We start from the raw sequence: 14,936 nt of genomic DNA, 5'->3' as shown, positions 1-14,936 counted from the left end.
GTCAATGAATGATTTGCCTGCTTAAAAAAATAAATAAAAAGCCTGCGTAAAAAAAATTGTTTCGGGTTTGGGTGTAATATTATGTTCGTAAACGCACCCACAACATATAAAAAATAATAATAATTAGGCAACATTTCTTTAAAAAGAAGCTCGTAGCATCATAGAAGACAGACGTGACGTTATATATCTTTGTATGTAAAAATGGTGATTTTATTGAGACCCATAGACAGTATCCATCCAGAAGCTATTTCAAAAACTTCCTAATACCATAACATTGTACCAAACCTACCATCTGCATTGCGACTTCATTTGTCGTAAAAAAAACAATATGGCATCATGTCGTAACCAATATCAGTTTTATGAACGAATTGCAAGTTTGTGTTCTTTATTAAGGAGCTCGGAACATGCCACAGCCTAGTTTCAAAGATATTTGTTATTGATCAACTTATTTACTTGAAATACTTTTTAATATGTATTCCCGAGTTTCGGAGCCTAAATTCGATGGTTCATGTACACGATACGATTGCAAAGAAAGATTTTATGGTAAAGGACACATATCCATAATATATAATCATCATACAAATGCCTACATACTTCCCTATTATGAGGATATCCCTCCAGGAATATAGCGTCTTTCAAAAAGAGCACCTAGGAAGGTATACCTTTTGGGTGATAGGTGTGACATATTATCCACATGCGTGATACTTGGTAAAAAGGAACGAGAACAGGCTGATGATGATGAATGGGGCCAAAAACCGGCCAAGTGCGAGTCGGACTCGCTCATGAAGGGTTCCGTAACAGCAAGTAGATGACATAATATAAAAGTTGTAAAATAACTTGGTTTTACATAGTAATTGTATGAAAGACAAAGTTATATTTGCGGTTTTTGAAAATGTTTTATTTCTTAAAAACGAATAATGATATCTCGTTCATTAACCAATTTTCGTTGCTAGTTTCCATTGAAATCTACAGCATATATATTTTTTTAGATTCCTCACTCTCTTATTTTAAAAGTTAGACACACATTTTTCCACTTTGGAAGCGTCTAACTTTCAAACGATTGATTTTGACGAAAAGTGGTTTTAGGAACCTTAATGTCTTTTTTAAAGACCTATCCATAGACACCCATCATGGATATGATAGCTGAAAAAAAATTTTTTTGAATCAGTTCCGTGTATGGAGTGCCCCCTTCAATTTTTAAATTTATTCATTTTTATTCAAAATTCTAATAGCGGTTACCGAAATACACCATCTTACAAAGTTTCAACTATGTAGGCCCAACAGTTTCGGAAATAAATGGCTGTGACATACGGACGGACGGACGGACGGACGGACGGACGGACAGACGGACAGACAGACAGACATGACGAATCTATAAGGGTTCCGTTTTTTGCCATTTGGCTACGGAACCCTAACAACATAATTGATTACAAATAATAAAGATAATTTCAAGTGATTTATTTTTAGCTTCCTTTTTTGCGAATGGTCGCCAATGTGATTATAAGTAACGATAAAAGCAAGTAAGTCATTCGAAGATGATTTAAACGCAACTGACAAACTATGAAAGCAACCATGGTATGGAATCCTGTTTGAAATCACCAACCCCAATGCAGCAAGCGTGGTAATTAATGATCAAACATTCGTCATGTGAGAAAATGAGAAACTGGTCAATAGTGCCACTTATAGACTATTGATGTGTGTAAAAAACAAACAAAGTCAGTATTACCATAATATTTACCAAAAAGGGATTAGTCAATATTACCCCAGCAAACATTTTTGTCATATAATCAAACATTTATATAACTTTGAGTCGTATTAAAGTTATTTAACAGTAGTTTTTATAACTCTTCGTCGTGTACTGGTACCTTATCTGACCGAATAGTCATATACATTTTTGGTCGTATTATAATGTCATATAGACGTTATTACGACTTTTTTATACAATCGTCGTATAATAGTGTCTACGACGACATCTATATAACTTACATACACAACTGTTTCGTCGTGTAAACGTTTTCGTAGTATAAACGTCGTAATACTGACAATTTTGTCATATAATTACCTTTTACACGACTGCTATACGGACAATTGTTGTTTAAACGTAGTATTAGTAACCATCACATATAAGTCGAATATTAGTCTTAAGAACGACCTCTATACGTCCTAAAGTATCACAAACATGATAATACGACTGCTATATAATTAATAGTCACGTTAAAGGTTTATAATAACCTTTTATACCACTTCCACCATTTTTAAATCAAATTTATAATATTTGTTTACAATGAACTCGCAGCTTATTGGTCGGGAAGTTATATAGTTGTCATATAACGCAGTCACATAGTAAATTATTCATAAAAATATGTGATAACATTAAAATTTTGAAGGCGCATTAAAAATTTGTTAAAAACTAACTTCACATTAATCAGTAAACTTGATTGCCCAATGGTTTACAACTGATGGAATGGTTTTATCACCTCAAATAACAAGAAAAAAAAAACAAAATAAACACCGCTGTCAAAAACACTACTCCATTAAAATAATATTTTATAATATTCGTTCTTAATATAATCTTTAAACGACCATTACATACCGATTACATCATATAAAAATCATATTTGTGACATTAAGTCGAATACACGTCGCACCAGCTACCACTACACGACATGTAGTCAAATCGCCGACGCGTATATGACTACTATGCGACTAATTAGGTGTTTTATATGACTGTTATACGAAACTCTTAGCGCCTTAAGTTATATAAAATGGGCCCAAATGCCGTCGAGTAAACGTCCTTATGACGTTTATACGACTAGTCTAAATAACATTAAGTTGTTACCAAAACGTCTACTCGACGTCTTAAATGTTTGTTGGGACACTATGTACATTGCGTACATTAAGATTCAAAACCACGACTAAAACACAATCACAAACAAATACACACCTCATAGTTAATCAAAATATTTGTAAACTCAATTAAAACGTTAACCCTGCAATTTAAGGGTTAATCCACGGCGATAGTCTGACCAAAAACATAGTTTCTGTGGAGCGATTAGAAAGTCAAACAAAAGCTTACAAGCGTTGGAGGGTTAATTAGCGTGCTGGCTCACTTGACCCCTTGGTGTGTGGTGTAAGTGTGAAACCTAGATTAAGATAGGCTTGTTTAGGTTCCTATCCATTACATACAAAACAACTGAACTGTAAATCTAGAAAGTACTTTCTGAGTATAAGGGTAGAATTTTCATACTGTAGCAGGGGTGTTACGAATATTCGCCTCCGCATCCGTAAAATCGGAAATTTCAGACATCTGCACCCACATTCACATCCGCATTAATCAATACAGAGTTTTTACGAATGCAAAGAAAATGGGCGGAGCCAGAGTAATACGTGCTTCGCGTCTGTTTTGATAATTGCTAACTTCATTCTTGACTTTATTTCCAGTTATTTATATAATAAAAAATGTAAATAATTTGTTGAATTGTTATCTAAATATTCATCGAATTTACATCCGCGGATGTGAACTTCTAATAATCCACATATCCGCATTTACACCTGCGGATGTCTACATTTTTGGATCCGTAACCTTGTACTGTAATTTCAAACATTAATTCTGTACCTGAATATTGAAATATCGAAAATACATCTTGGTTTCGATCATAGAATTGGGAGAAAAGACAATTATAGACTACAAATTAGAACATACAAAATCAAAAACGTGTTCAACATACCCAAAATCTTGTACCACACCCAATCTTCATGTAGTTCGAATGCCTATTTGTTAATCTGAGTTTAGTTTAATTGAGAATCTCTATCCTATCAAACACACTTACATCCCTTTGAAGTACACACGACTAAGTACAAATATATCACTATCTTGTGTTAGCATTAATGAGTTCTTGGGAACTGTGGCGGTAGACGATTGATTAGAAGATTTGACTTCTGAAGCTTGAGTTTCTGGACTAGATTCATGAAACTAGCAAGAGAAGTGGTGGTAGGGATTTTAAAACTGTTTGGCACAGACGATAAAACACATGACGATTTATTTATTTCATTTATAATTATTCTTATGGCACTCCAACGACTCCTTCACAATTCATCTTTTTTAAAACATTGTAACAGATCGTATTATCCAAAGATACCACTTACAGGTGTGCATAGCACTTACTTGTATTAAGTTTACAAGTTAAATTATGATAGGTACAAAACAAAATTAAGTAACAAACTCTTATGCACTTGTGGCGACACATTGACAAGTGACAAGTGACAGATGACAGAAGTCGCACATAGACTATCGACGAGCAAATCAACGGATGACGTCATAAATATCCTGCATCGCACATATGAAGTTTACATGCGAAATAACACGGATAGAAAATCCCAACGAACAACAGTAGGGCAGAAAGCCCGCCAGGCATGATCACCTCGCCTGGTCGGAGGATCCTCCTTTGCTTAGGGAACTTTACTCTCTGTTCCCTAAAGTGGTGACCCCCGACGTGATTGAAACCAACCTTCACGGAGAAGATCAGCACCGTCATCCTCATTGCCATATTCCTCACCCATCACTTCTCAGCCGAGCGGTAATTCAAGTCAGCAGCCAACCAGCATCCTCGGCCTCATCAGGGACCACCACACGCTACATCGAAGATATGCAGCCTGGTTCTTCCCTACGGCCTCATCAGCGTCTAGGCACAGCACTCTGCACACGGTCTGAGGACGTCTTCCTCCCGTCAACGCAGACGCCAGCCACTACGCATCTACCCTCGCAGCATCTATTCCCCGACTCACCGTGGGACACTGCGAGCTTCACTACTCCGACTCACTGGAGTATCACCCTGCACCGCTCACCCGACTCACTGGGCATTCAGCGGCACAGTTCCGACTCACTGGAACTAGGGACATTCTACACTGGCTCTGGCACCGCTCATCTCAAGCATCGACAGCCGTCTCAACAGGATCGACCTCCGGTCTTGGGGGGGAGTGATGTGGCGACACATTGACAAGTGACAAGTGACAGATGACAGAAGTCGCACATAGACTATCGACGAGCAAATCAACGGATGACGTCATAAATATCCTGCATCGCACATATGAAGTTTACATGCGAAATAACACGGATAGAAAATCCCAACGAACAACAGTTGGGCAGAAAGCCCGCCAGGCTGATCACCTCGCCTGGTCGGAGGATCCTCCTTTGCTTAGGGAACTTTACTCTCTGTTCCCTAAACACTCAATGTAATAAATTTTATGCTTTTGTCAGGTTTATGTTGTAAATGATAAGCCAGATCCCATACACACCAGAAACTATTTAAAGACTCCATATGAAAACCCAAAGATCCCCAAACCAAAACATTCGAAGACCGAAACCAAGATCGACTCAACCAATGAGTCTACTACTAAAGTAATATGACTCCTATCAATAGAGTCCTCCTCTAAATATAACTGCAGCTCAAGTAACAAAACTAATCTAAGAGAAATGAAGCTCCATTCAGTGACGTCACTCACCATTCAGCATGACACAATCGTCCAATCCCACGCACTTCAATTACAGAGATTTTAAAGGTCATTTTGCTTTGCAGGAATAGTCAGCTGATTGCGGTAGACGTTACTGATTGATTAGTTATCTGATATGCAATTTGCAGCGTTATGGATTATTTTTAGATTTACTTAGTGCAATTTTAGAATCTGTGCTGTTACACGAAATTTCGAAAATAGAATACTCGGAATTCCTTGCTCGGTATTTTCTCTTGCCACCTCTCGATTCGGTAGATGAGGTCCTAGTCACTATTTATTTATTTAATTCAATAGTAACTATACTAAAGTATACTATGAAAAAAGAGGATTTTAACAATCATACTTTATTTGTTACAGACCCGAGCAATATGTCGCTAACAACCTGAAGGCGAGCGGGCGATGCGCCGCGCGGCGGTTCGCGCGCGCGGTGCGACGCGCGTAATATGCGCTCACTGAACGAAACAGCGTGCCAGGCGCTGCTTGAAGACGTACGGTGGGACGAGCCCGTCAGCCTCGTCAGCTTAGCTATACTCGCCCTTATTGACGTGCTTGTGATCGCTGGTAAGTTCAAAATGTTTGTTGTGTTATTAAAGTTCAATTTTGTGTGACAATTTGCATGAAAGGACTGATGACTGTTGATGAAACAAAAGAGGTATGTAAGATTCGTCACAATTGGGATTACAAAGACTCACCCTAACCCAATAGAAGACAGGCATGAGGTATAATCTTTCATTATTCTATACAAATTTAATATATTCTTGGTATCAATATTATACATATTTTGATTTCCCTTTACCACTTAGTGATCTTCAGTTCTTATGGTATTTTGATATCAAACACATGTTAAAACAAGTATAGCAATAGCAAGAACCTACCTTCTAAAGCGTAATTAGTTTAATTTACTCTAACTAATGAAAGCGCGATACGCCCCGCAATTAACATGGCATCGCTAAAGAAAATCGATACGGGAAATCGATTTTAGGCTCATAGTCGCGAATATGTGGTAGAAATTCACTTTAGCCGGAGCTGCGGACTGCCTAGCGGGTTACTGGGGCTTCGGCTTGAAAAGCAGGAGTAGGAACAGGGTGGTTTTTAGTCAGTAAGAGTCGGTAACTCCATCTTGAGTCGCCCAATGTAGAAAAGTCATTGGACGATTTCCCCCATTTAAAAAAACATATTAACATTAGTACTTATAATACTAGGTGGTATGCTACTATTATTCACAAAAAAAGAACGTGTAATTTCCTTAATTTCCAAATGATCAGAAGTGCATAGTAAATGATAGAAAATGTTGTCTTTCTTAGTCAAAAACATTATGTTTACACTCTGCCTTTGGTCTCATTTCAAACTACGTTTCATCTCTGAACTTTACTTATAAATCAAAGAATTTAATTAAGTAAATACCTTCCACACATATCTTGTTCATAATCCCTCCTCTTAACCTCCGGCCTCACGCGACATACGCGTGAAATAACGCTCCAGAAATAGATCCCCCACCAAAACAATTTAATATGAAAATGTAACAGAACACAATACAATGCTTATCTAAAATAGAATAAGGATAAACCAACATTCAAAGACGTAATTATAATTTGGAATCCAATTGTAGCAAGACAACGAATTATATGCCTTATTCATTACCCTTACTAAATTATTGTTAACCATTTTCGTTTGTACATATATCGAACTGTACATAACCAGTTTATCATGGTCTGGCTTTGTATTCTCTTTTCGAATATACGACAGTCAGTTTATACTGGTGCTTCTATATAGCTAGATGTCTAGCCATGTGTATGAACATTTCAACATACTCTGATACTTTCCACGTTTAATGTCTCAGCACACATATGGGATCGGAAAGGGATCGTCACCGTATCGCCTCGAGCCGTTCAGAATGGTTTGTATTAAACTCCCTACTGCAACGCACACTAATCGGAATAATAACGTAATCGCCTCGCATCGGAACAGGCTCCGAACTTGAATTCCCGCGCTTACGGCTATCGTCCCCGCGCTTACGTTTCTCCGTCCCCGCGCTTACGTCTCTCCGTATCCGAGCTCACATCTCTTCGTCCAACCTTTCCCCTTTCCCCTCCCGCGACGGGACGGCGAGGCGTAAGCGCGGTGTCGCCTAGCCGTAGCCGAGTTGACGTACAGGCGCTGCTGATACGCTTTCGTTACGTGCATACGGTAGGTTGACGCCTTTTGGCAGCGAGGCAAAAGGCGTTACGGTTACGATCCCTTTCCGATCCCATATGTGTGCTGAGACCTTTAATCTTATTCCCCTATTGTATGGCTACGCGCTACGTCGTAGCACGTGCTACAGCTACGGCTACGGGGCTACGTGATTTATCTGTAGCATGCACTTAAAGTGATTTTAGAGGAAGGTTTCTCTCGCTACTATTTTTTACGTGATTTTTTTTTCAATGACAAATTAACTTTGAAGAGTGCTTCATAATTCTAAAAAATAAGGGAAACGCCCTTATTTTCTTTATCGCCTCCATTTTTTTAAGACATGATATGTCTAAAAGATTTCCCTAATTTTGAAAAATATTATGCTAAAAGCCGCATCAAAATCGGTTAAGCCAAACGCAAGATAATTGCGCACAAAAATACATAAACAAGTCAAAACTGATTCTGAAACTTTTTTGAAATCGGCTAAAATTCCATTTATATTTCATAGCATTTTAAAAAAAACTTTTTTTTATATTTCTTCAAAGTTATTGTTTCCGAAGAAAAAGGGAAGTGTTTTGCTTTTTCGCAAATGTAATTAAAAGGTATCGGGTGTCGTCCATTAGAGGGGCTACGAAAATAAATGCCGTCCGGAATAGAAAAACAAAACAGCGCCGGTACCGATGTACCTCAGATACTCAGGTTGAACAAAATGTAATTAGCACCGTTTTCCTTTAAAAAAATCTGCCTAACTACCTGAACGTAATTATGTAAAAAACTTTCTCAAACTTTTTGTATTGAAGTACTAGCTTCTGCCAGCGGCTTCGCCCGTATTCCCGTGGGATAAAAAGTATCCTATCAAAAAAATATTTTGCTGTATATTCAAATATGCACGTAGTAAGAAGCGGTTATTTCATTATTAAAAACAGACACACAATTTTATTTATTAGACTTATTGCCGTACATAGATTCATTTATCTGGGGGCACGGCAGTGCCCCCGCCAAGTCGAGCAAAAAAAAGCGGCACGGCCGTACCATCCTTTTCTCGAAGCAATTCGGGCCTTTTTCGACCCCCTATAATTCGGTTGTGGATAAAGCAAGAAACCTGAATCTTCAGTAACTAATCCGGCATTGTATAAACACGGAATATTTAAAATTTCAGTCAATTTGGACCAGTAGTTTAAGAAAGACAACTTGTTAAAGTTTCTAAATTTTGTCACTCACTGACTCACCGATCATCAAAAGTCCAAGGCACTTCTAGCAGACTTAGAAGCTTCATATTTGGAATACATATAGAGTTTAGTGTCTTAATCATGGGAAAACTTAAATATTTTGTAATTTCGGTCCAGTTTTCCAAATACACCAACTGCATCAATAACTTTGTAATCCCATATAAATATATGGGATTACAAAGTTATTTATGCAGTTGGTGGTTGGTGGTGGTTATAAATTTAATAGGTGTAGATAGGTACCTACCATATGAGGCAAGGGAGGGGGTATAGGGTGGGTAAGGGTGTGTTTAGCCCATGAAACTGAACAACATTATTACTTGTAAAATGGTCGACGTAATGAAAAACACATGATTGGACATGTCTTGAAGTACGAAAATCTAATAAAACAATATATTATAATTTAAATCTCTGTTATATATAAATTGTTAGCGCGCTCCTTACAGACAGACTGGCCTCTATTTTACTCTATGACTGACAAGCAAAATATACGCCAAAATGACAGAACAATGAAATGTGAATGCCTTCGAGCGAGCGGCAGCCGCACGCATACGTGCGAGCGCCCTCATGCTGTTCGGATGTGCCTCGAAACCTAACCTATAAGTTTGCGATTTTCATTTATCAATCGAAATTACGACTTTATTAATTACATTTACGACTAAAAGGCTTGCTCATTAGTTTACTGATATTATTTGCTTACGATTGGGATGTTGTTTGGTTAATTTTAAGGAACTTACATAAATACCTTAGTCTTCAAATATAATTACTTAATAGTGTCGGTCGAAATAACGAGACCAAAGTTACGTTTAAGTATTAATTGTATTCTTACATCTTGCATATCTACCAGTACTAGTAGTCGCAATGGATTCGGAAATACTGTATGTGAATGACCATCCATGCCCACACCGGATTGTCTCGTACTACCTGGTGATGGTTCGTGTCTATTTCATTTTTGTCATTCTCTAAAATATCATAAGACCTTTAACAAAATTCGTTAGAAGTAGATGGTATCAAAAAGAAAGGCTCTACAAAAAGAAGTGAGATCCCATCAAAAACATCCTGTAAAAAACGCAAGTCTCGCGCTCAGTCTTTCTACCGTCAAAAGTGTGAGATCCATGTAATACCAAGTCGGTTAATCTATTTAGTGTCTACTTGAAGGACCTTCTGTCTTAAGTTATTCATAAGTTATTATCATGCCAATATTAAAAATATTTAACGTTTTAAACAAATAGATCGACTTGGACATCGCATGAAAACAAAATGAATATTACAATATTATATTAGATTCAGTCTCTCGCGCCTCACGCGATTGTAACTCTCGTTCAGGTTGGTCGCTGGCCCGTCGTGCTGTGTAGTGTGATTACTAATAATCAAATCAAGCGATGTCCTGAAGTATCTATTTGTTTAAAACGTTAAATATTTTTATATTGGCATGATAATAGTAATAACTTAACCAGAAGGTCCTTCAAGTAGACACTAAATAGATTAACCGACTTGGTACCAGTTACATGGATCTCACAATTTTGACGGTAGAAAACTGAGCTGCGAGACTTGGGTTTTTTACAAAAAAATGGTGTAATTTATTTAACCCAAGCAATTGTTTTCAATACAAAACCGTTACTAAGGAATAGTTTAAGTAATCATTAAAGGTTTCTGAGTGCGGCAGTTAATCTCTAATAATGTCATGAGTCTCATGTAACAGAGAACTAACCTTTAACCACATCCATCAAACCAACTAAACTCCACAAAACCAAAAAAAAAATCTAATTTCGTCTAAAAATCGAATTTCATCAAAACGTAAAACATCTCAACCGTTGCTCATTTAAAAACAGAAATGAGTACTCACATTTTGGGAAAGGACACTGACTTCAAATAAATTCTGAGATGAAACAGATTCAAACTCATGACATTTGCGCCACGCTTTAGAATAAAAGCATACGGTCTTTATGAAGCCGGCATTCATTTATACCTGAGCCATGTTAGAGGTAAAATAAGAAGGTGAACTCATTAGTGCTTCTTTGTAGGTTGAAGTCTTAATTTGCACATTAATACTTTGCTATGTTTCCGTACCAACGTTTCCCCTATTTTATACTTATAAATTGCCTCGTTGGTCGAGTAGTTTGGCTTTGGCTTTGGCTCGTTGACGAGTGGTTAGGGTTCGATTCCCTGCTCGGGCAAAAAACCAAAAAAGACCATTGCCTGCTGGTTATTGATGGGCTTTTTTCAAAACTTCTCAGTTGTAAAACGGAGTCTGGAATTGTGCCCAGTATATGGCAATAGGTTCACCCCCTATTACACGGGACTTATAACATAAATGGTGAAAAGTGGGTGTACTTTGTATAGCAGCATTACGTGCCGCAATGTGCAAGTCACCTCTATCTACCTCTTTGGGAATAAAAGACGTGACGTTGCTTATAAACCTTCCAGTTGCATCCAGTCGTCGCCACCAATAAAATGTATACAGCTCTATAGAGTGTTACTCGCCCTGGTTGCACCAACACTATTTAGCGTAGCGCTGTATACTTAGCCGCCAGTCCGGCCGCTAATGCTATCTCTTCTAAGTCCATTTTAATATTGTCGATGTGTGGTGACTTTTGAGTTTGTATGGTGTCTAGTTTGGTAGATATAGTCTCCAGACTGGTTGCAAGTAATGGTGTTCCGGCAATATAGCTCCATAAAAAGATCTAGCTATTTGAAATATTGACATGTAAAAGTGTTATTTTATAACCTATTTACAGAAGTAAATATCATTTATCACACCTAAAAAATTCAAATTTTGTTCCAACTGGACATTCTGTCAACATATTTCGTACATAAGGTGGGCCCGCTCGGACGAGAAGACTCCATTAGGCGATTACATTGGGGACTATACGTTTCAATCACAAAGTAAACACAGACGAGTGTTTACATTGTTAAAAATGTTACACTAATAGTTTACTTGTGCTGATTTATTCACCATTTTGTTCGGTTAGTCATGTGTGTAAGTAGAGAAAAATACATCTGTTAGTACTTACATATTTTACTTAAGGGTATGTATAAACTGGCTATGTATGTAAGAGACCACACATTTGACATAGATCGGGCAGATGCATTCTCCAATAAACCTACTAACTACTACCAATTGTGAAGATTATGATAAGGCGTCTCATGTATTGAAGAACGCCCAAAGCAGTTTCAGCAGAGGACTATCACGAGCTGTCAATTATTGTTAATGATGACTGGCATTTGGATCTCCTTTTCCCCTTAAAACGTAACATATGAAAGACATTACAAATCAACGCTGCATTGACTACAAAGGTTAAAGTCATTTATACTTCCTTAACTCTAATAAAATAAGAAACAAAAATACAAAATGGAAGCCACAGGCCACAACGTAAACCTTTCACTGCGCTGCGTTGGCATACAAAAATAATGATATTTCCTTATAAAACCTTCACTGCCTTACAATAGAAATATCTACATATACATTTGATAAATCAATCGAGCATTCGATTGTAGTAATACAAGCCATTGTATGTATTGATGAAATTTATCATTCATCACTAAACAGACAAATCGAATAGCTTTGAATAACGAAATAACGCGTAGATTCTATGAAGAAGGAGATAGATGAATGAATGTTATGTTGGTTTTTTTATGGAATAGAGTGGCAAACTACCAGGCGGATCACTTGATATTAAGCAATAGGCACCTATTGCTTAGCAGGTTACTTAGTAGTTTACGTGTGGACCATGACATCTTTGGTTTCTTAATAAACTTAACCCGCGACAACTTAAATAGACTAAGAAGGCACTTTAGAACGTAAAAGCAAATATAATAGGTTGGTCAGGCCTCTAGTGAAGCAATTTGCTCGTTCCAATGTGTAGATTCCTATGGAGATGAACGAGTTTCGACGGCCGAAACTTCATAGGTTATTTTTTTCAATCAGGTTAACAATACAATAGTTGCTAACATTGTTTCGATTGCTTCAACTATGTGAGAACAATGTAACACCAATATTCAGTCAAAGAGATAGAAAAAGAAAATAATCTTGAGGACAACAAAATTAATACAGTCTGGAGCTGACCAGTCCCAGTTGACAGCGCCCTTTCACACGTAAATAGTACTGTATCACTAAACAACACCAGCTGTGCGGTCAAGAGGTAACTTCAGATCGCCATAAAACATATTATATGTCGAATTTTCAAAGCAACATATTGCTTCCACATACATTTAGTTGAACAATACATACAAACGGGCCATTGTATGCCATTATTTATTACGGAACCCTGTTTTCTTTGTGGGAATCTTTATCGAAGGAATTGAAGTATGATAAAGGAATAGATAGGGACCTATTGTACTATGGAGTAGCTATGAGATTTGTGTAATGGCGGTGGATGCTAGAAGACTGATTTTTGTTGGAATAACTCGGTTTTGTTTGGCGGAAGATTTCTCTGTCTTGATAAGATACTGATTTGTGATGAAAATTGAGTTGTTGAGTTGAATCTAGACTACAGTAATTATAGTGTGGGAGAGCCATGCTTCGGCTTCACAGAAAAGCGACGTCAAACAACGCTTGCGTTGTGTTTTATTGTGTGAGTGTTACCGGAGGCCCAATTACCCCCTTCTCGATCTTCCCATTCCCCGATTCCTCAACATCTCTTGAATCCCTAACCCCCAAAAGGTCGGCAACGCACTTGTAACGCCTCTGGTGTTTCGAGTGTTCATGGGCGGCGGCAATTGCTTACCATCAGGATCACTTGATTATAATTATCTGCTTATACCTTAAAATATTTTTATAAACAAACACCTTACACCATTCTTAATTCAATATCATTACACAAAAATATTAAAATGGAAAATCTCCATCGCCCAACGCCAGGTCAGTCGACGCACTGATTCTATGTAAAAATACAATATTCAGGGCAGACAAAGCCGCTGGAACCATTATTCAGACAAAAGTATACAGACAAAATAGATTTGCGTGACTAGCAAAACAATAAAATATCGGTTTATAGGTAAAAGATATTCGAATTGAAATGTGGAAATGCTGATTCGATATCCCAATACCGATTCGAAATAGAATTATTAGTAGAAACGTTCCAATTTAGGTGGGGAATCTATTAATGTTTTGTTGTAGATATTTTCCGAAGTAATGAATAATGTTATATAATGAATGATGTTATTCATAAAGTGACTGACAATAATTTTATAGGTAAATCTGAATGGCGTACTATATTGGTTATAATAATGTTGGTGACGATAATTTGTAGTCACAACTATCATGACACACACTAAATAATAAATTTGTACAACTTTCACACGTAACTATTAACCAAGGGTTCTCGATTAGTTTCAAGCTACACTAGGGACCCATAATGATGAATGAATGGATGAAGAAATCCTTTCTTTCTTTCATTGTATCATTAGAATACAAATTATATTTACAAATTCTTAATGTTCTCGGAACATTTATTTTTTTCTTTATAAAAAAATTATGTTGCCCATCATTAGGATTTCCTCCTATGTCGTGGGTGCGTTTACAAACATACAAGTTCATATTTGACACCCAGGCCCGAAACAATAATTTGTGGATCACACAAAAGAGTTGCTCCGTGCGGGAATCGAACCCGCTACCCGTTGCGCGGCAGCCAGTTTCCCAGCCACCGCACCAACCGTGCAGTCATAACTATACAGTCATACAAGTCCGGAACTAAACATGTATAACAAATTTTTACCTACATCACTAGTCTGCCAGTAGAGAATCACACAACTATGCAGTTTGAGCTCTTCATTGGTGAAATCCCACGTTCGCTTAACCGCATTTAATATTATATCAGTATTGGAAATGTGGTTGTGGCTCAGTGACAATACCAATCAAATATGTTAAGGGTGCTTTCCTATCACAGATGTGCTATTTAGCTATGCTACGAAGATGTAATAGCTAAGCTGTGATATTATGTGGTCGTTTTCACCGATACTAAGCTATAGGTATAGCTGTTCGAGGAAGATGTGCAGTTCGAGTGGGCGATGTATCGATTGTACCTA

At 37.4% G+C, this 14,936-nt stretch overlaps 1 protein-coding gene across 4 annotated transcripts in view; it reads left to right on the top strand.

Annotated features, from left to right (window-relative positions):
* The window catches only part of LOC118270565 (octopamine receptor Oamb), a 178,178-nt gene that overhangs the window by 115,626 nt on the left and 47,616 nt on the right, over nt 1–14,936 (top strand). For all 4 annotated transcript variants that reach the window (XM_035586186.2, XM_035586185.2, XM_050698171.1 and 1 more), the window contains one exon: nt 5,869–6,072. In XM_035586186.2, the coding sequence (XP_035442079.2) occupies nt 5,955–6,072 (118 nt within the window). In that variant the 5' untranslated portion in view covers nt 5,869–5,954. The remainder of the gene's footprint in view (nt 1–5,868; nt 6,073–14,936) is intronic.

The sequence above is a fragment of the Spodoptera frugiperda genome, chromosome 13 (genome assembly GCF_023101765.2).
Source record: "Spodoptera frugiperda isolate SF20-4 chromosome 13, AGI-APGP_CSIRO_Sfru_2.0, whole genome shotgun sequence".
Lineage (NCBI taxonomy): Eukaryota > Metazoa > Arthropoda > Insecta > Lepidoptera > Noctuidae > Spodoptera > Spodoptera frugiperda.
This window is presented reverse-complemented; position numbering and strand designations above follow the sequence as displayed.